Source organism: Condylura cristata, unplaced genomic scaffold, assembly GCF_000260355.1.
Source record: "Condylura cristata isolate star-nosed mole 26May11 unplaced genomic scaffold, ConCri1.0 scaffold00025, whole genome shotgun sequence".
Classification (NCBI taxonomy): Eukaryota; Metazoa; Chordata; class Mammalia; order Eulipotyphla; family Talpidae; genus Condylura; species Condylura cristata.
This window is the reverse complement of record NW_004567126.1, coordinates 24731493-24752077: the sequence shown is the minus strand read 5'-3', so window position 1 is coordinate 24752077 and position 20585 is coordinate 24731493. Positions and strand designations below refer to the sequence as shown.

Sequence of the window (20585 nt, the reverse complement as noted above, 5' to 3'; positions counted from 1 at the left end):
CGGCAGGTGTCCGTGACGGCCTGAGCTAGCAGTGTCTTTGACGCTGGGAGAAGGTGCTCCAGTACAGTGGTGCAGGCAGACTGGACCGAGGGTCAGCATCCTAGCGAAGTTCACAGTGACAGCAGTATTTTGAGCCCGGATGGCTGGGAGGGTGAATGACACTATGAGACCCAAGAGGCAGAGGCAGAGGCAGAGCTGACCAGAAGTTAGTTGCGGGTTTAGCGAGAACATGACTGGGGCCGCTGGGTGCCAGGCTGCCCACGCAGGTGTTGAGCCGAGTTGCTGGCCGAGAGGGGTTAGTGCCCAGGCCCCTGAGCACAGTCTGTTTCCTCTGCTACCAGCATGTTCTGCAACCTTATAAACTGCTACTACGTCCTCACCCAGAAATCTAGACACAAATTGGGACAACATAATTCATTTACTTTTAAGATCTAATTCCTTTCAAAAAATTAAAATGCAGTCTGCTAAAACTTGTCTGGGAGGGCATCAGGCCCAAAACACAGATTGGGCCCTGTCTGCTGTATTATATAGGGCAAGCTATTTTTAAAGCTTGTGATTGTTACCGTAACTAGGAAACAGACAGGAAATGAATGATTTTGTGAAAGATACAGACAGTAGCTAGATGGTGTATTTGCATTTGGAGGAGGAGCAGTGCCACGCTGGAACCGGCCACCCACGCTGGCAGTGCCACCCCGGCATCTAGCCAGGCCCTAGACGCCGCCAGTCTATTTGTAGACCATTTCAGTGATGTCAGCAAAATCGCCTGTCCCTCTTTCGCCCAAGAGCCTCTTTCTGTGGGGACCACACCAAATTATCCACAGAAATGAACACCAGCTCTCCTTTGCTGCTGGTGCTGTGCCGTGTGCCATAGCCAGCGCCGTGGGTTGTCTCTGTGCGACAGCCCAGGGAGCGGTACGGCTCAGTGGCTAGTCACTTCTACTCAGTAGCAGGCAGCAGGCCCCCAGAGACCTCCCCGCCCCTTCCCTACAGAAGCGCTCCCATGCTGAATCCCTCAGGGAGCCTACATGCTAAGTTGGGGTTGGGGTCAAACTAGCACCTGTTTGGGACATGACCGTGTGGGGCCCAGGCACTGAGCCTGCTGGCCAGTCTTCTCTTTGGAGGGTTCCTTGGGAATAATGAATTTTTTAAACACACACACATTTCAGTCACTTTCAACATTTTATGAGAGGTAATAAAAAAAGATTTTCCAAGCTACCACCTTCATCGCTGGATAGCAGCAGGGGAAGGGAACCAGGAGGCTAAACTGAAAAAGCGAGTGAGGTGGAGGTGGCCCGTGTCCTTTTTTTAAAATTTTTATTATAGAGGGGGTAGGAGAGGGCCTGAAAAGGTTATACATATGTATCAGACTCCTTAGGAGAGGTTAGAAAAGGAGACTCTACACTTCACTTCTGACGTTGCTTTGACATGTTTTCTTGGACTAAATAACACAGGTGGGTGACAAGAGCTAGTGAGAGGTGGAGCTGAGGTTCGAGCCTATTGCACCTCTTCAAATACACAGTAAACTTATTGGGCACGTGGAGTACAAGTTAAACAAAATACTACGGACTGCATAACCTACACAGTCGAGATTTGTTTTCTCAAGCTTCTCTGGAGGCTTAAAAGCCCAAGATCAAGGGTCTGAGCAGCGAAGCTTCTGGGAGGGCTCCTCCTGCCTTGGAGCAGGCCCACCTCCGTGGCTCGTGGCCTCTCCTCTGTTCTCCGTGAGAGAGCTTCCTCTTCGTAAGAACACAGTCCGGGTGGATCAGGATCCCCTGTGGCATCACCTGCTGCACTTACATCAAGGCCCCATCTGTAAACACACCCACTCTTGGGGTTGCAGCTTCCACGTGTGAATTTAGAGTGACTCTGTGTATAGAAATCTGCCAACCTCCTGTGCCAGAATCTGTGTCTGTGGTGGGTTTGGGGGTGTTACCCATTAGAGCTTTAAGGGAAGACAAAAACTGTGTGTGTTCGCCCTTGTAGCACTTAAGTCCTGTAATTTACTTTTAGTCTACATTATTTCCTAGAGCAAAAGATCTTAATTCTAGCAACCTACATAAATCAGCTCAGTATTTTGCTCACAAAATCCTACTGCTGAATTTAGACTCCTGTTTTATCAAGCCCCAGGGCAGTAAGTTGGCAGGCATGGGTGGCATGATTATCACCTGTTTCAGGAAATGGACTTAACACTGAAGGCGATTCACACCTATTAACCGCACAGCCTTTCTGATTTAATCATTGAACATCATCTTAAAAGCCAGATTGTTGTTTTCTGCCTGTCCCAGGATGAAATTGAAATCAGCAAACATTTTTTAAATTTTTTTATTTTGTATATTTTTTGCATCATTTTTCATTTCTATACAGTGTGTTAAGACACAAGTTAAAAGACATAATTCTGCTTGTACTTTAAATAAGGGGATACATTTATGAGCAGACAATTTAAGAAAAAGTGTAAATTTGCAGCTACTGAGGTTTTTTAGGTACTCAGGAAAAGGTGGCTTTTCTGTTAAGGAGGAAAAGAACCTTCTTGGAGGCTAACCTGCAAGAAACCTGGTAAGATTGTGCCATAGGCTGTAGGTATAAAGATGCTTAGCAGATAATTATTTAACAACAGTCTTTTCTCTGTTGCTTTCCTTATTCATTTCTAAATCATCCTTGGCTAATCTTAAGGCATTCTATCAGTTACAGTCAAGGAAGCCAGAGGGATGAGTGTAAGTTCCAAACAGCCAAATGGGAATGTTTACCTGGGAAGGCCAAGGGGAGTGCAGATGGCTGGGCAGGCGGAAGTTGTTCTGGTGCGTCAGGGCGAGGGAGCCTTGTCTGGGGAGAAACACTTGCCACTGTCCCTTTTAGGTGGCCACTCTGCACTGTAAACTCCTAAAGGCAGGGCCGCCTGATCCAAGTAGTGGCTGCAGCGCTCCCCACCCCCCAACAGTTTTAGGGACGAACTGTCCCCACCCCCAGGCAGACAAGGGTCTGAGTCACCCTCTCCCTCTCCAAATAAAGGGCCTGCTGTGCCTTCAGCGTGGTTGCCATAAGAGGAAAGTTTCCTGTGTCTGGCACACGGCTGACCCACGTCACCTCTCGCACACATGAGCCGCGCCGCTTCCAAAGGAAACAATAGCTCTACCCAGCGTCTTCCAGGTGAAAGTACCGCCTAGAACTGAGGTCTCCTGACTGGCTGCTCCTGAGCAGCTATTCATAGGAGAAAACGCAGTGATTTCCACGGGGGAATAGTTAAGGTAATGAGGTAAATAATTGCCTCCTCATTGGGGCTTTTACCTGTCAGACAGACTCGCAGCCACAACTCCCCTCTGCTGTTATGCCTGCCACGCGGAGGTTAGCCTGGCAACTGCCAAGCAGGGCTGGGCCCTGGCCGGGAGCTGTTCTGTGCTCATCCCCCTGCGGCAGAGTGTGTTGCTGGAGGAGAGACATTTCAGTGCACTGGTGCTCATTAACCTCTGCTGGAATGTGGGGCCTGTGAGTCATTTGTTATTCTATAATGGAAGCCTTTGGCTGTTTGCCATTTGAATTTTTTTTCCAAATCCTTTTTGTGGTATCAGTCTGTCTTTAAAGAATTCTTTTTTCCATTCCTCAGGCACATAGAACCAATTAAAGACTAAATCAAATGGGCAGGTACTGAAATTACCAACATAAAAGTATGTCTAGAACCTTCCAGTATGTTTTGTGGTAGGAAATCAGGAAGGGCCCTCCTCTGGCGCAGCAGGTTGAAACGCAGCACTATGAGGCTGGCTGCAGCCACTCCAGCATGAGCTCGATCACTGGCCAGGAAAGTGACCCACAGGGCGCAGCAGACCCCTGTCTCCTCGCTGCTCCCCTCAGCAGTGTACACAGTCAACGGCCTGTTTTGCTCCCCACTCTGTCTCTGGTGAATCCTCTTACTTCCCCTGCATCTCTGGCCTGTATACCATTCTGTATGCACAAATAAATAAAAATATATTTTTTAAAGATTTATTTATTTGTGCATACAGAACTGAGGTACAGTCCAGAAACTCAGGGGCAGCGAGAGGCTTCACCAGAGACAGAGTGGGGAGCAGAACAGGCAGATCGATGAAGTACACTGCTGAGGGGAGCAGCGGGCGGGTCAGGAGAGGTCTGCCACACCATGTGGTCACCTCCGGGGCAGGCGGGAATCGAACTCATGCAGAAGTGGCTTTAGCTTCTCAGTGCTGTGCTTTAACCCGCTGCGCCACCAGGGAGGGCCTAAATAAAAATCTTTTAAAAAGAAAACTAGCAGAATGCTCTTGCCTACTTTTTTTCTTAGGCACAATATTTTTTTTTTTTTTTTTTGAATCGACCTTCCCCGTGTTCCCCATTTTGTTTCCTTTATTTAAAAAGCAGTAGTATATTATAGGCCTGAACCTGCTTTCTACCCCTGTTCACCTAGAAGCCACTTAAATAATGGTGTCTTGTCATAATGATGACTCACAGACACCTGGGAGGTGGAGCCCCCGGGTGCCAATGGGCTTCTGTCGCTGAGGCTGCGGCTGACTTGCCTTAACTTCTAATCTACAAATTACCTTTAGCAAATATATGCACTTTTAGTATTTTATTGAATTTCTGATTTGCCACAAGAGTTGTCTCTTTCCCCTGGGTGGAACTGCCTACTGCCTCAGCAAAGCATGCCCTGACAGTTCCTGTTGTTCGGAATGTAGGTCAACGGCTGTCTGCTGGACCCGGTGCCTCCTGTCCTGGCGAGGAAAGGTTGCCAGTCCCTGCCCAGCAACATGATGGAGACCTCCATCGATGAAGGGCTGGAGACAGAAGGAGAGGCTGAGGAAGACCCCAGTCAAGCCTTTGATGCCTTCCAGGCCACACGCAGTGGGCAGCGCCGGCACACGCTGTCCGAAGTGACCAACCAGCTGGTTGTGCTCCCTGGCTCAGGTATGACATCGGAAAGCTCCAGGCTGAGTCTCCTGCCGTCAGCACACGCCCGTCTCCAAGACATGGTCAGGACACCGTGGCCACACTGGGCAGACACTAGGGTCAGCCACGTTCTGCAGCGGCAGCGGTTACAATGAAGCACTCTGATGCGCTCCCCCTAACTCCAGGAGTGTCCTGAGTGCTCTGTGATCCCCCAGGGCCTCCGGCACTCAGGAGTAGCAGAGATCCGTGGGTGCAGGTTCTGGAGCATTTTCCCCAGTAAAATTCAAAGCTGATTAAATTGACATGTGAAGAGGATCTGAAAGGATGTGTGGGTGGAGATGAAGGACACCGTAGCTGTGCAGACTCAACCTGGCCATGCTTTGTGTGGAAGGTGCAAAGATGTTATTTGCTGTTGACCTAATCTGTTTTGTTTCCTCTTAAAGGGAAAGTTTTCTCCATGAGTGACAACCCCTCACTTGACAGTGTGGACTCTGAGTATGATATGGGGTCTGTTCAGAGGGACCTGAACTTTCTGGAGGACAACCCTTCCCTCAAGGACATCATGCTAGCCAACCAGCCCTCACCCCGCATGGCGTCTCCCTTCGTAAACCTGAGACCTGCCAACCCAGCCATGCAGGCTCTGAGCGCCCAGAAGCGGGAGGCCCACAACAGGTCACCTGTGAGCTTCCGAGAAGGCCGCCGCGCGTCAGATACCTCCCTCACCCAAGGTGACTCCCTGCTCTCTCATCAGCTTTCAAGCCTCATGTACTGTGGATGTGAAAGGGTTGGTGGCCATGTTGGTTTCACACCTGTGGTCACTGAAAGGTCTTCTGCTTTATTTAAAAATCCGTGGGCGTTTGAACTCTCTTTCAGGCATTGTAGCATTTAGACAACATCTTCAGAATCTGGCGAGAACCAAAGGAATCCTAGAGCTGAACAAAGTGCAGCTGCTCTACGAACAAATAGGCCCAGAGGCCGACCCTAGCGTGGCGTCAGCTGCCTCGCAGCTCCAGGACCTCGCCAGCAGTTGCCCTCAGGTGGGTGCTCCGGGCCCTTCCCTTGGAGGCTTCACGAGAATGAGGTGTGACTGTGTCGGCAGATACCTCATGTCACAGAGAGGCCTTCCCTGCAGTCCTGGAACCAACAGGTTCTTTTGGAAAGTCATCCTGAGAGCTTTCCGAGTGGGCACCGCCTACTGCAGGCGGCTACCCTGTCCGTGATGGCCCCAGGCCACCAGCACCTCTCGGAGGCCTGCACATGCTCCTGGAGTGTTTGGGCCCCAGGGCAGATTTACCTCATAATCTCTCTTCGACCCCCTCTCCCAGTGCACATACATAAAAATGAAGAAGAAAGACCTCACTCAAAGGAGAAGCTTGTCACAACTACTTTTATGTGCTATCACTTCATTAAATGTTTTACATGGAATGTTTATGCTAAAAATACCCAAAAAAATATTGCTGGTTACCTGGTATATTTTATTCTGAGCCTGTTTTCAGTGCCATGAGGTACTGAGGCCTCCTGATGACAGGCGTCTTTGCTCCTGTACTAATTGTTTCCTACCGACAATGCGTGTATAAACTTTCTGATTAATGCTTGGCCTGCGAGTTATATAAAAGCTGTGAGTACTGTGTCTTCCAGAGTTGGGTTCCTCTTGGACTTTTGCCAGGGTGCTTAAACTAAGAATTGAAACTTTTTCCCACATAGAGAACTGAAAGTGTTGCACCCCTTGGTCCTCAGGAGGAAGTCTCTCAGCAGCAGAAGAGCGTGTCTGCTCTCCCCAACAGCGTGCACCCGCAGCTCTCCCAGCGGCAGAGCCTGGAAGCCCAGTACCTGCAGCACAGACTCCAGGTGGGATCCCCGCCCTGTTGCTCCGCTCACTTCACTGTCCAGCAGCCTCTCAGCGCTGTGGAAACCTGCTCCACTACTCTCTGCAGGGTAGAGCCCTCATAGGCAGGGAGGTTAGACTGCACTTGCAGCTTCCAGAGACATGTTCAAATGCGCATGTCTGATGCGCTGTGCTGGCAGTGGGCAGGGATTGTCCCCAGCCCTCAGGAAAGGATAACACCCGAATGGTAGGAAAAGGGGAACCTGCCACTTCTGACATTCTGCCTCTGAATGAATAACGTGTGGAAGGGAAGGCTCAAGCCTGCAGGATGTTAATATTAGCTCTCTGCATCGGTGTCTGAAAATCTTTAAAATGAGGCAACATAGATCCCATAAAGGGTGAGTCATTGGTTCATTCAGCAGGTACTGCAGCCTTTATTCTCCTGATCTGACCCATCTCGTCTCATTGTTTCGTCTCCATAAACCTTCCAACCCCATAGGACTTTCAGGAGTGGGAAACTCAAGTAGTTGTCAGAGCTGGAACGGCCTGGGCCTGCTGGCCCAGCCTGCCCCCTTCCCCCCCCACACACACCCCGGGCTCCCCTGAGTGCCCGTCAGCCTTCCTTTCCCCGTGGGTGCTGCAGGACACCCTTGACTTCATCCTCCAGGCCGAACTGGTGACGGCACCTTCAATGACAACACACGGTCACACTTGCGCTGTTTGTTCTTCCTTCCAGAAGCCCAGCCTCCTGTCAAAAGCCCAGAACACCTGTCAGCTTTACTGTAAAGAACCACCACGGAGCCTTGAACAGCAACTGCAGGAGCACAGGTGAGAGACAGTCTTTCGCCAAAGAAGTCATTTCCCTTTGGGGAGACTTCTCAGCATGCCAGTGTGTCCTTCCCTGGTGTTTGCCTTTCCGAGGAAAATAGGTTTGATGTGTGAGCCAGTCTTCAAGATGTCGTCGATTGGATATTCCTGTGTCCGTGGGCTGTGAGCCTGTCAGGGAAAAGCAGCCCTAAAATGTGCTGTTTTCCTTTCCTCCTGGCGTCCCTCGGGGTTACGAAGAGACCTAGCTTTCAGAATCTGGGACCTAATGCAGTTATTTAAGTGGGGTAAGCTGCAGAGGCTTCCACCCTCCCTGGCAGCTGCCCATGCCCCCGGCCGCACTGGCAGGAGCAGCTTGGCCAAGGTAGAATGACCCTACCCACCGTCCAACAGGCCCTCCAACCCTTGGAGTCCACTAGCTGGCAAATCAGCCTTTCGCCTCGTAGGGAGGAAACTGAGTTTTAAGAGAAAAATGAATCTGTGTTCACTGGAACACTCAGGGATCAGTCAGAATTGGGGAGCAAAACAAAGGGTTAGGTTTAAGAAACCAGACACGACGGGTTCCTACCCCGCTTTTTTCCTGCCGTGGGAAAAAGAGAAGCGGCAGGACCGAAGCCAGTGACTGATACGGGGCTGCCATCGCCGAGATTTAAAATTCTTTCTTTTGGTATTGCCAATTTAGACTCCAGCAGAAGCGACTCTTCCTCCAGAAACAGTCTCAACTGCAGGCATATTTTAATCAGATGCAGATAGCGGAGAGCCAACAGCTGCCCCCCCAGGAGACGCCCCCCACAGCACAGCAGCCGCCGCCCTTCGGTCTGCCCCCGACCCTGAGCCCCGTCCTGGAGCCCACCTCGGAGCAGATGCAGTTCAGCCCTTTCCTCCGCCAGTACCAGGAGATGCAGCTGCAGCCCCTGCCCACCTCGCCCGGCCCCCGGGCGCCCCCTCTGCCCCCTCACCTGCAGCCGCCGCCGCCCCCGCCACCGCCGCCCCCGCCGCCAAGGCAGCCGGCTGCCCCCACACCCCTGCAGTTCCCTTACCAGACTTGCGAGCTGCCGGGCGCTGCCTCTCCCGAGCCAGACTATTCCACTCCCTGTCAGTTTCCCATGGAGGGGGCCCAGCCGGGCGCAGGGGCGGCGCCCGACTGCCCCCGGAGCTCAGGACTGCAGGAGGCCCCCTCCAGCTACGACCCTCTCACCCTGTCCGAGTTCCCTGGACTCTTTGATTGTGAAATGCTGGACGCTGTGGACCCGCAGCACAGTGGCTATGTCCTGGTGAATTAACCTCAGCCCAGAAAGGGAGGCAGGTCAAGGGAAGGAAGAATGCATTTCTGTTTCTGTTCCACCCTTACACATTTGAAGCTTATTTTCCTCCTGCCCTCTCACTCATGGGGAAAAGTCAAGTCGCCCAACTGGAATCAGCGGGCCCCACCACAGTTTTCCATGGCAAGTGCTGGAACATAGTTGTAGGCTGAAGGTCACGCACTTAGGTCGGATGGTTCAAGCTCTGTGGGACGCACCGACAAATGTGTTTAGCAGAAGATACCCAGACCTGGGCCTTAAGAGAACTGCACCAGTTCATTCTGCGGGGAACCTTGTGAAAGAGGAAATACGTGCCATTCTGTGTGGGCAAAAAAAGGCAATACATCTTTCACTGAAACCAAGCAACAGTGTGTTACTTTAAGGCAAGCCAAGAATACATACTGAAATTTGAAGCACGGGATATAAAGGAAAGTTGTACTTAGTCACTGAACCTTAAGTTCTAAGCTGCTGGTGCGAGCTGTCCCCAAGACCACTGCAAAGCAGTGGCGTGTGAGCTGTGTTTCGGGGGTCCCTAGCGACAGCTGGGGCTGACCCCGAGAGTGGCAGCATACGACACACCTCTCTGGAAGGTGCCCTGGGCCACGGGGCCAGCGTGTGAGAGGCCGCCTGTGGGATCAGCTGGCAAGAAACCACCAGCCACGGTGGCAACTGGGGAGACACGGCCGAGGCACCAGCCCTGAGCCGGGGAGACAGGCTCTTCCTGCGGCCTTTGTGGAGACTTGTGGTTTGGGACAGTTGGTCTCTGGAGGACCGAGTGTCTCTTTTTAAATGTAATAACTACTTTGACTTTACACTATATGTTGCTAGTAGTTTCTTCAGCTTTGTATATTTGGACAGTTTCATATAGGGCTTAGAAATTTTAAGGGCAAGAAAAATGAACTTTTCTCTCCCATGTGAAGTGGTAGTGCTGTGCCTTCCCCCGATCATGCTTTAATTCTTTCTTCTCTGTAGACACCAAGTTGCCCATGTATGTCAATGCTAGATCCAAAGTCACTCCGGAGTTTGTTTTCCACCATGTGGGAGTCGCATTCTTAATTTCCTTGAAGTTTTGACTTGCAGTGAAATGTTCAAGTATTATAGCAATATGCAAAAAGCCACAGATGTGTTAACCATTTAAGCAGCTCATCTGCCCAACAGGTGATATTACGAGGGTAAGACAAAGCCCTTACAACTCATTCATCAAAGTAAGTAAAATATAGATGTTACAGCTAGTCAACTGTACACCTAGAAGTAACGTGTAATCTGTCATTCGAACAGGGATATCCAAGTGTTACAAATTCAGTATTATTCACAGGCGATCACTCTGTCCTATGAATGGCTTTTCAAACAGCAGATGAATGTGTTAAGCACAAAGCATCTTCCTTAAAGCACAAGAAGAGAGCTACTGCACTGATGCTGCATCTAGAAACACCTTCAGTTGCCTTTCCTCTCTGTAGTGAGTGTCCAGGCAGGCGAGGAAAAGCATGGCAGGCCTGCTGCGGCCCTGGCCACCCAGCCCCCAGCTGGTAGCCTGAGCAGCCCTTGCTGCTGGCTCCGGGTGGCCTTGGGCACTGGGTGTCAGCAAGGGTGGGGTAGGGGACTGCCAGCGTTTGTGATTTAACACACGCAGTGAGAATTCAGGATGAATGATGTTCCTTCGGTGGGTTGCTTGTTCCTCCTCATGCTTAAAATGAATGATTTCATGAAATAACATTATCAAGAGATCCTTTCATTAAGATCTCTAATCTGTTTTAAGTCTTTGCAAAATAAGCCCACGGAAAACAGGGCTGATTTGTTTAGGATGAAGGAGGATGTTTCCCGGATTAGAGAAGAGCTATAATACTCATGAAATTAAGATGCCTTCCAGGTTGAAAGTGCTGGCCACTCATTTCAGCGTGTCGAATGGCACCGTGACAGACAGACATACGTGCCTGCCCTCCTGAAAGATCATGCGCCCTTCGCCCAGAAAACTAGGAGCTACGGCCGGACAGTTAGGCAGGCCGGACAGTTAGGCATGGGGAGGCTGCTGAAGGACACAGGACCCCAAGCTGGGAAGTGGGAAGCTCCAGGTCCGCTGGGCTGATAGGCGCAGGGCCGGGCTGGGACAGCAGGACTGCTGGGCTGTGCCTGAGTCGTAAGCGCTGGTTTGCATTTCCTTTTTATTTTCAAGCAAGAGTCAAATTCCACAGCCATCGGTGTTAACTGAAGCGTCAGTAGCGAGGCCAGCTCAGGCCAGCTCTGTCTGTCAGTCAGGGGTTTCCTCCACCGCTGCCTCTCTGTCCCACCTAGAGAGTCTTCTCTTCCCCAATACTAACGAAACACTAAGGCCTAGCGCCCTGTTTGAGAGGCTACTTTGAAATTATGACTTTCTTTCCAGTCTGTTTCACATTAGCAGTGTGTACACTACTGTATAATAATCATTAGCTTTATTATCTTGTAAACCAGGCTCCTCTGAAGAGACTTTGGTGAGATGACCATGAGGTAAAAATTTCATTTGACAAAAAGTGCAATATGTGTGGTACTTTATTTTTTAATGTTCATTTTTAATCCGGGGTATTAGTCTCTGCTTTGGGAAAAATGCACTAGTTCTGCAGTTTCCAGTTGGGCAAGTGTGTCTTTAGTATTTACATGAAACTGATATGCTGGTCCCTGTAAGGCAAATAGAGCACATTATCACAGGTGACAGAGGGTGGTGGCACATTTAAAGTTCCTGGTGAGCAACACAAGCCATCCATAGCCACCGCCTCAGCCCGCCCTCCCCCCAGGCCCACACTGCCTGCTGGTTCCCTTGGGAGCAGAGAAGGGGACAGAAGTTTCTCTGCACAACCACCCTCCACTCTCCATTTAATGGGAAACATGTGGGGCCCCCTGAGCAGGCCCAGACAGGCGTATAGAATGCTGTTAGTTCTGAAATGAACAAAAGCCCTTCCTTTCTGTACTTTCTCTCCCAGGACACAAAAGCAGTGGCCCTTTCTTCCTCAGAAATTAAGAACTCCACGTGGGTTAGCGTTAGGTTAGATGAGACTGGCAGGAGACTGGTCAGGACCCACGTCCACCTGAGTGCCCCAGCAGAGGGATAGTGCTGCCACCTGCCAGCTAAAGGCCCCGAAGGGAAAGGATCTGTGGCACTAGCCTCTCCGGCTCTGCCCCAGCTCTCACCACTACCCAAAGAGGTGTGGGGGGTGGGGGTGCTCAGAGAACAAAAGCTGTTAGATATGGGAGACCGAGGCCTCTCCATGTGAGAGTTGACTGCTGGCACCAGCAGCTTCTCCGAGCAGGTCAGGGCTCGTGGGACCGGATCAGCCTCTGGTGAGGCCAGGCAGCCTGAGCATATGCACATGACGAGTGAGAGGCTTCCTTTTCAGGGTCTCCCCATGTCTAGTCAAGCCCAGGTTCTTAAATGTTAGGGTGTCAGCCTTCCCCGGCCCCCCCTTCTCGAATACATGGCCTACCCCTGCCATCACACCTAGGTTCCCCAGGGGCATAAGGGAAACCCCTCCACATAACCCCACACTCCTCCTTATCAACACTGGTCCCAGTGAACAATGGCAGTCCATGCCAGGGCTGACCTTGGCTGCATCCGAACCCCTAAACTGGGCTGCCTCTACTGCCTCCTTGGAAGCCACCCGAGCCGCTCGGTTTCTTTGTGCCTAGACATCAAAGGTAAAAACTGGAGAACAGGTAGTAAGTTGGAGTCACTGCACAGGCAGAGAGCTTTGATCACTTTGTTGATTCTGGAAATCTTTACAGAACTTATCTTCAGAGTGATGTGTGAAGAACGAGAGCAGAATCATCTGCCTATTTCTAAACTGGGTGAAAAAGCATTTTAAACCATGGCTGTTCCCCGACAGGTCAGTGTTGCAATCTTCCCTGACCAGCCGCCCTTGCACGTGGCTGGTGACCAGCTCTGCCTGACCCTGGCTGTGGCCCTGGAAGGTGTGGGACAGCAAGGCTGCCCTTCCCAGGCACTCTAGCCTGGGGTCTGTGATCTCCCAGGGCCCCTCATGTTGTTTTGCCATTTTTCTCCAACTAAGGCAGGCTGGCTGCTCCTGGAAGCTCTCTTGCCCTTGTTTGGCCACCATCTCCTGTCACAGCTTAGCTGAGGTGATTTCAACCCCTGGGCAGACCCACCAGGAGCTGATGTATAAACTGAGGACAGTCATTGCCCCCAGGCTCAGCCCCTCCATTTTGAGGGCTCCTGCCCAAACCTTAAGCTCTCCTGTCTGAAAGGAGCGACCACCTGTGTCTACATTCACTCACCAGGCACCACCTCAAGTAATCTAACCCTCACGGCAGTTCTCTTAAATTCCTGGGGCGGGACCTGTCTTCGCTTTTCATGGTGGGGGCAGGAGAGGTCCTGATTGGTCATCCAGAGGCACAGGCTGGGGAGTGGAAGAACCAGGACAAACACTTGGGTTTTCTCTCACTGTGTGCCCTTTCGCCTCTTTTCCTGAGCAAACAGCCACAGAACCAGCCCCCATCCAGAGAAGTGCTGGGTAAACGTGGCACTGGCCTGCAGCCTTATTCTCACTGGACAGCCACCTGGCTGGGGGATGGTGCCCTCCAGGTGACACCTGCAGCGCCCAGATGGCTCTGCAGGAAAGGGGCTGAGGGGGACATGGGCCCCACAGATGGGCCAGTGTCCTGTTAACTAGAGAAGCTGAGGTTCACATCAAAGACACTAGTGTCTGCAAGCTACACAATGTGCAGTTTCCTACATCAGTGTGTGACAGAGGATGCTCTACTCTGGATTGCCAAGGGGGCTAATGTCAGGGCTTGGGCCAACACAGCAGGCCACAGGCTCCACACCTGGGAAGGGGACTGCTTGGAGAAGTAAGTAAGAGCTCAGCCGGGAGCATCTTTGGGGGGGGAGGGGGGGTGCATTTCTTCACAGCTCAGGCCCAACAAGTCCAAGTGCTAGACACCTTTACAGTTAAAAAATATACTTCAGTTGAATACTTTGGTCTTTTCAGAAGCAAAAGCAGGCGGGTGGGTAAAAATAGAACTACAAACACATCCTGGAAAAATATGACCCCAGATTGGAAGAACAGGACATTAGCAAATACAGATAACGGCCTTGCTGCTGGCCCTGACGTGTTGCCTATTTGCAAATTCGCTCAATCAAGGAAATGCAAGTGGCGATACCTTCCCACTGTGGCTGGTAACAGAAGCCTGCCTCCACAAAGTCTCTCAAGGGAAGAGAAGCAGAGAAAAGCTTGCTTCTCTTTGGGGACTGCAATTTAAGAAATAAAATGATACAGAGATGTTTGCACTTTGAGAAAGGGCAAGATTATTTGCTTTTTTCTGAAGGGAGGAGGGTGATCTTTGCTGGATGTCTGGTCTGTGAAAGTTACTTTTGATAAAGTTAATCTAATTGTAGTTATTTTTTGTGTGCTTTTTTTAATTACTATGAAAAATTGATGAACTCAATAGCTTTGGTATTTTGAGTACAAATCATAATAGCTCCAATGTGGGAAAAAAATCAAAGTGTAACCTGTCACTCAATGTTAGAAAATTGCCTAAAATGTGGTTTAATAAATGATCTTTGTATCAAACAGTAATTTAAACGGGGTAATTTTTTCAAGGAAAATATACTGTTTTTATGTTTCCAACCCTCTTGAATTCAAATAAAAAACTTGTTTTCTAAGTGCCTGGCTGATATGAATGTCAGAAGAAGGAGATAGAGCCTTTCCCTCACTAGGCCTTGGGTGAAATGTGTGAAGAATGGAAGGTGGCTGTGTTCCCTGAGCCCTGCTGCTCACTTCAGGCTGCAGAAAGGACAGTAGATTATGTTCTCATTGACGTCAGCAGGGTAAATAATACCTTGCTCTGAAATCGCCTGAGCACACGTTAGCCTTACAGAACGCTGACGGAAGCAGTGCTAACCGCAGCCTCCTCTTCTGCTTCACAGAGCTGGTGGGGCCAGGTCTCCCAGCAGGAGCAGAAGGACAGGACAAGTGAGCTTAGGGCCGGGGTGGGACCAGGGGTAGGAACAGAGCCAGCGAGGCATTGTTCCTTCTTTTTACGGGGAAAAATCGATTTATGCATAGGAGAACTGGGGTGTAGGCCAGAGGTATTGGGGGTGAGAGGATTCATCAGAGACAGTGGGGAGCAGAACTGGCAGATGGACTGAAAACACTGCTGAGGGGAGCAGCCGAGACAGGAGAGGTCTGCTGCGCCATGTGGGTCAGCTCCCTGGCCCTGGTGGTGAGAACCCTGGGATTTTTAACCCCTTCCAACACCAGAGAGGCCCTGCTACTCACTCTTGGCACATCTCTGGGGCCTGCAAAAGGCTTTCGACACCAGCCCTGAGCGCCCCTCACCCCATGCGCACACACAGAATGCACAGCTCCCTGAACAAGCCCAGCTCAGTGCCTCCGGGTACTGGCAAGCTCATTTGCTGAGGCTTTGGGGCTGTTCTTAAATATTCAGGACTGTTTCGGCCGAAGCTGAGGCACGGGGCAGTATTAAATCCTATTTCCTGGCAACAGGTTTAGCTGAGATTTGGTTTCACTGATCCTGTCCCAGCTGAGCCCACATAAACTATCTCCCAGCCCCTTTCAGACAGTTGGTTCCACCCCCAAATGGCTGTTGCCCTTTTTGGCTACCCAAGAATTCAGTAACACTGAGTTCAATTGTTTTTGTTTTTTCTTTTTTCAAGAAAGCACTCCATTTCAGTAGTGATGTTTTGCAAACTTTCCCATTTCCCACCAAATTTCTCCATCAATTTTGAGTTGCCAAAAACAACCCCAAGACTCAGGCAGCAGAGACTGCCACGTTCTCCAGAACTTCCCTCGGTTCCGTGGCCTTTGAGGGCCAAAGGTTCAGAGCAGGCCCAAGAGACCTGAGTGAGCCCCAGCCCCCAGGTCTCTGCCAGGTGGGCAGAATCAGGGCCCCAAGGCTCTGTTCCCCATGACGGGGCTGCTCCTTGCTACCCAACTGGCCTTTACATTGAGGTTTCACTGACCCCCGACATGAGGAAAGCTTTGGTCCCTCCAAGCAGCAGACATGCACCCACAACTCAGGACACACCACTTCAGGGGAGGAGTCGGTCTCTGGGCCCTTGAGGCCCATGCACAGTTGGACCCCAACTTTGAGGACCTCCACTTCCGGCCTCATCTGTGTCCCTCTGGCTTTGTGGTGACAGCTCCTGCCAGGCCCCTCTCTGCTGAGCCTGCCCCATGGCTCCGATGGTAGGTACCAATGTGGGGTGCGCCACTCTACCTACAGCCACAGGACCTGGCGGGAAGCTCTGCACAGTGAGCACTAAACCCTGGCGGCCAGGGGCCGCTGTGGCCTGGGGGCTGGCAAGCTAGTGCTGTGCTCTCCACACTAGCCCCGGCCAGTGGCAGCTCAGAATGGTGGGCGCTGGGCGGCCTGGAGGGCCGAGCACGATGCTTGGCTCGCACTGTGTGCTGCACCCTGCGACAGGAGCGTGGGGCCCAGGAAGGCATGCACCCCTCCCTTCAGATGTGTGCCACTATCTGCCCCTGCCAGCTGTGGAGCGTGACCACAGCTCGTCAACCTGCGAGTCAGACCAGACAGGGTGGGGGCTGTGCCAGCAACCATTGTCTCGGGGAGGAAGTGCCCACAACCCGAGGCACAGAGCCCCGTGGAAGTCCCCAGGCTCTGCCACCTCCTCCCCACTCAGCCGACTCACAACTAGGCTGAAAGGCTGCAGGCCAGGCAAAACAGGTCCAGGCTGAGCCAGCGAGCCGGGAGCCCAAAGGGGGGGAAAGGACAGCACACCATGGGGAGCAGACTCCCCTGCAGCTGCTTGGGCAACAGCTAAGAAAAGCTAGGCCCAAAAGAAATGAGACACTGGGGATTTGGCCTCACAAGGGGAGAAGTGAGTCACTCTCCCCAGCAGGCAGCTTTGTTTCTGACCCCATCGCCCTCCCCACTCCCCTGGGAGGAGGTGGGAATGATGGGGTGCAGGAGCCAGCTGGCCAGGGTAGTGCTGCAAGGGTATAGGACCAGTCAAGGGTGGAGGACCGATCGGTGGCCTTTCCAGGAAGCACACATTTTGCAAAGGGCAAATTCACCTCAGCAGCTTCAGTCTGGGGCCCAGAGATCTGCCTTCTGGTGACCAGAAGCCCTAATGCTTAGCAGGGTCCCTTTGTCAGTCAAGTGAGGGCCAACGGGCAGGCAGGTAACTGAGGGCGCCCAGGGATGTAAGGCCAGGTTCCCCACCTCCCCGAGGAGCCACCCCAGCCAAAAGCGCCCCCTGGGCAGGGTGGTACTAGGCAGCCTCTGCCAGGCACAGCCTGGGAGTGGCAAAAAACCTGAGTTCTACACTCCTAGCTCCACTCCAGCCCTGCCACAAACCTGGCCACGTCAGTGTAAAAGCACATTATTCCCCAGCAGAACTTGGGTACGCACGCAATGCTGACACCCCCCAGGCTTGCAGCCTGGCAAGCGTCACAGCCAGGCGTGGCACTGCACCCTCACAGGGAAGCCCCCAGAAAAGCCACTCCCCTGAAGGCCTGTCAGTGTCACCACGACCTGTCTGGCTTTTGTTTACCTCAACTGTCCCAACCCTCGATTGGAAGGTGGGACCCAGTGCCTGTGAAATCATCTCCCAGGTCCCAGGGGACATCCTAGTCTGAGCACCTGTGCCAGGTGAAGAACCATGCTCTTGGTCCAGGAGTTTACGTTCAGAATAAAATCCAGCAGCAGGTATAAGGACATCTGTGAGAATCCACATCCCTCAAGGCCTTTTCCCTTCAGTTCCAGTCTTAGGTCAAAGGCCTGGGTAGGGAGAGGATCCTCTTCTGCAGAGACAGCAGCCCTGGCCCGAGCACTCCAGTAGGAAGGCGCAGAGAGGAGACGGGAGACTGAAGAGCCCACTGGCCCTGTCACCAGCCACGACCAGCCTCCCTGTGCCCCTCGGGATCCAGCTCCCCTAGCCAGAGGGCCACAGGAATGGGGTCACATGGCCCCAAGCTTTGATCTTTGCTGTCCTCCTAAGGTAGGTTGGATTCGGGACTTTTGTAGTCTTTCCTGGTTCAAGAGAACTGACCTCTGCCCCAGGTTGGCCCTGAGGGGCTCTTATCCTGCACACATCCACAGCCAGGCTCCCAGAGCTGCCCCGAGACGGGCAGAGCAGTGCCAGACCCAGCTAGCTGCTAGCTGCCCTTGGGAGGGAGACAGACCACGCAGTTTCCCTCCCTCCCACCACCTTCAAGGCTGCTGCAACACCCCCCAAACACACACACAGGAACCACCACATGGTGCAGCAGTGAGCCCGGGCTCAGTCCTGGGGAGAAACAGGTGCCAGACGGCAGAGGCTAGAGGCCAGGAGCTCCTAAATGTCTCCCCGGCTTTAAAGGAAGTAGGAAAACTGGAAAAAATCAGAAGTAGAAACAAGGGTCAAAGGAGCAAGGGCTGCAGAAGGCGGGCTCTCAGTGAGACCCAGGTGCAGAGCGGGCAGCTCAGAGCCTACAGGACATGGGGGGAGCAGAGGCTGAGTTGGGTGGCTGGGGCCTGCAGCCATCGTTTATGAGTGCTTCGCTTGAGTTTAGCCTCCAACCTAGACTCGGCAGAGACTGAATGTCCCTCACAGCTGCTCCTTCCTGCAATAACAAGACTGACATCACTGTTGTCAGGGAAATGGTGTTTTGATTAAAATCATGTGACAGCTACTTGGTGATTCAATAAACAATCTGTTAACCCTCGCCTGACCCAGGCCTGCCAGCTGCTGCTGTCAGAGAGCAACCTGCAGACCATCCAGGAGGGAGTCCTCTGGCTGGGAGAGGGGCCCCACTCAGGGGAACCTCCTGACAAGGGCTGGCAGCGTGTGAAAGCGCCCACACCCCAAGACAGGTCCTCACAGGGTACATGTGACCTCCAGAACAGACAGCTCTGCAGACACCAAGAACCCGGCTCCGAAGGAGCACACAGGGTCACTTCGCCAACAGGAAGTGGCTCTCCCTCCTTGAGACCGGTCTTTCTTGCACCCAGAGGCAGGCAGACCCTGGAGCTGCCCGGCTCCCACAGGGTCTGAAGCAGCCAGGAATCCAGGGTCTTTCTTAGGGCTCCCTGGAGCCTGGAGCGCATGGCAACCCCATTCTGAATTGGGTGAGCTTGCTCTGTGCCATGGACAGTGAGCGAGGGGTTAAAAACAATTTCTGGTTTGCCTTTGGAAGACTTCCTGGATCACTCAGTTGGCCGCTGGCCCCTGACAGGCAGGGCTCTGCCTGGCAACAGCCAATTCCCTTTCCATCTCACCCTCGGGTCATTTTCCTTGAAACAAATGCAGGGAAGGTTCCCTGAGTCACCGGGAGGGGATTTTTCTGGGTTAAGTGAACTGCAGCCTCTGGGGCCTAGCATCACCAGGCCTCTCCCCATTCCGAGAAAAGACCCCCAAGCAGACATAACAAGGTTGGGGGCACCTCCCATTCCCACGAAGGCTGGGGCCCCAGTGCTGCGTGGGGCGCAGGTGGCTACTGAGGCTTGAGGACGGCAGCTAACAGTTTCTGCAACTGGCGGTCACGAAGGCCAGCCAAGCTCAAGTCCACTGGGAGGGGCTCCCCTCACGGCCCACAATCATGTTGGGGGCAAACTTGGTATCATGGCCTACCAATCCTGAATTTGTAGGAAAACCTCTTTCCCAGGAAAGCCTATGGTTTAGGCCTACAATTACATAACTGTTCTGGATCTGGCCAAGATGTCCTCCCTGAAGCCAAGTTCCATGAGACATAAAGGTGCGAAGGGCTGGTGCCTCGGGCACTGCGAAGGGCCTGGGCTGCCTCTACGAGCACTGTCTCCTCCCCACTCCCAACTCCAGGTGGCCACCTAGGAATGGCCGAGGCCACCAGAACCAGAACCAGCTGACAGCTCAGCACCCAGGCATGGAGGATACTCTAGAATGAAAATGCAAAGTCTACAACAGGAAACAGTGCTCATGGTCTCAAGTTGACATAAAATGAAGTCATGGACACTTAGCAAACTTCCTGATTTTAGGTTCTTCACCAAACAAACCCACTGGAGTGGGCATGACTACAGTGAATCCTCCCAAATAAACCAAATACAGTCTGACATCAGCCGGCCTCGTGGGGCTGCTGTCTGAACCCATCTGGGCACTGGAAATCGCCCGGCTGCCCCAGGGCCGTGGCCAGCACCCATGTGCTGCAGACTTCTGCACTCCTGCTCAAGTGGCGTCACACGGGGCCCCTACAACACTCAGTGAAATGGACAGAAATGCTTTTTTCCTCGAGTGGAATAATGACCTGGGAGGCACTGTAGAGATCGCATTTGTGTATTCTGTGAGGTAAGTGGGCATGGCCCGACTATTCACCAAATCATCCGTATGTCCTCTGGGTGGATCTCCCTGTCTCTGACCTGGGGGAGGGGAAAGAACTCAAGCCACAGAACTCCGCAGAGCCCACCCAAGCCCTCAGAAGGCATTTCTAGAAGAAAGTATGTAAAACAGGGCAACAGGATTTAGAAACACACTGTCTGGGCCCTAACCAACCTTAGGCTCAGGCCCCTAACTCCGTCTCTTAGGGACAGAGCTCAAGGTCCACTCTACATCACCTGCTCCAACAGGCCAGGCTGGCAGCCCTCTGCCCACACTTTATCCTAGGAGAGGGGAGGTCTCAGCCTCGGCCTCAGTAGCACTTACCTTCCCAGTGTCCTCTCTGGGTCTCAGGAAGCGGTTCTTGTCAGCCCCAGGGGCACGGGGCTCGTCACTGTCCTTCACAGGAAAATCTAGCTTCCTCAGCCTTTGAGCCACCACTAGGGAT

At 52.4% G+C, this 20585-nt stretch overlaps 2 protein-coding genes across 8 annotated transcripts in view; one reads left to right on the top strand and one right to left on the bottom strand.

The window, feature by feature from the left end:
• Positions 1-8962, top strand: part of SIK2 (salt-inducible kinase 2) — a 93518-nt gene extending 84556 nt beyond the window's left edge. Inside the window, exons 10-15 of one of the 2 annotated variants that reach the window (XM_004689277.2) lie at positions 4677-4905; positions 5331-5615; positions 5761-5924; positions 6625-6735; positions 7449-7540; positions 8220-8962. In XM_004689277.2, the coding sequence (XP_004689334.1) occupies positions 4677-4905; positions 5331-5615; positions 5761-5924; positions 6625-6735; positions 7449-7540; positions 8220-8820 (1482 nt within the window). In that variant the 3' untranslated portion in view covers positions 8821-8962. Of the gene's footprint in view, positions 1-4676; positions 4906-5330; positions 5616-5760; positions 5925-6591; positions 6736-7448; positions 7904-8219 lie in introns of those variants that run through there. The other variant, XM_012729586.1, reaches the window with a different exon arrangement.
• PPP2R1B (protein phosphatase 2, regulatory subunit A, beta) overlaps positions 8856-20585 on the bottom strand; it is a 44195-nt gene continuing 32465 nt past the window's right edge. The window contains exons 15-17 of one of the 6 annotated variants that reach the window (XM_012729588.1): positions 20465-20577; positions 12408-12488; positions 8856-11487 (exon numbers count right to left, since the gene is read on the bottom strand). In XM_012729588.1, coding sequence (XP_012585042.1) covers positions 11395-11487; positions 12408-12488; positions 20465-20577 — 287 coding nt within the window. In that variant the 3' untranslated portion in view covers positions 8856-11394. Of the gene's footprint in view, positions 12509-20464; positions 20578-20585 lie in introns of all 6 variants that reach the window. The other 5 variants (XM_012729590.1, XM_012729589.1, XM_012729587.1 and 2 more) reach the window with 5 other exon arrangements.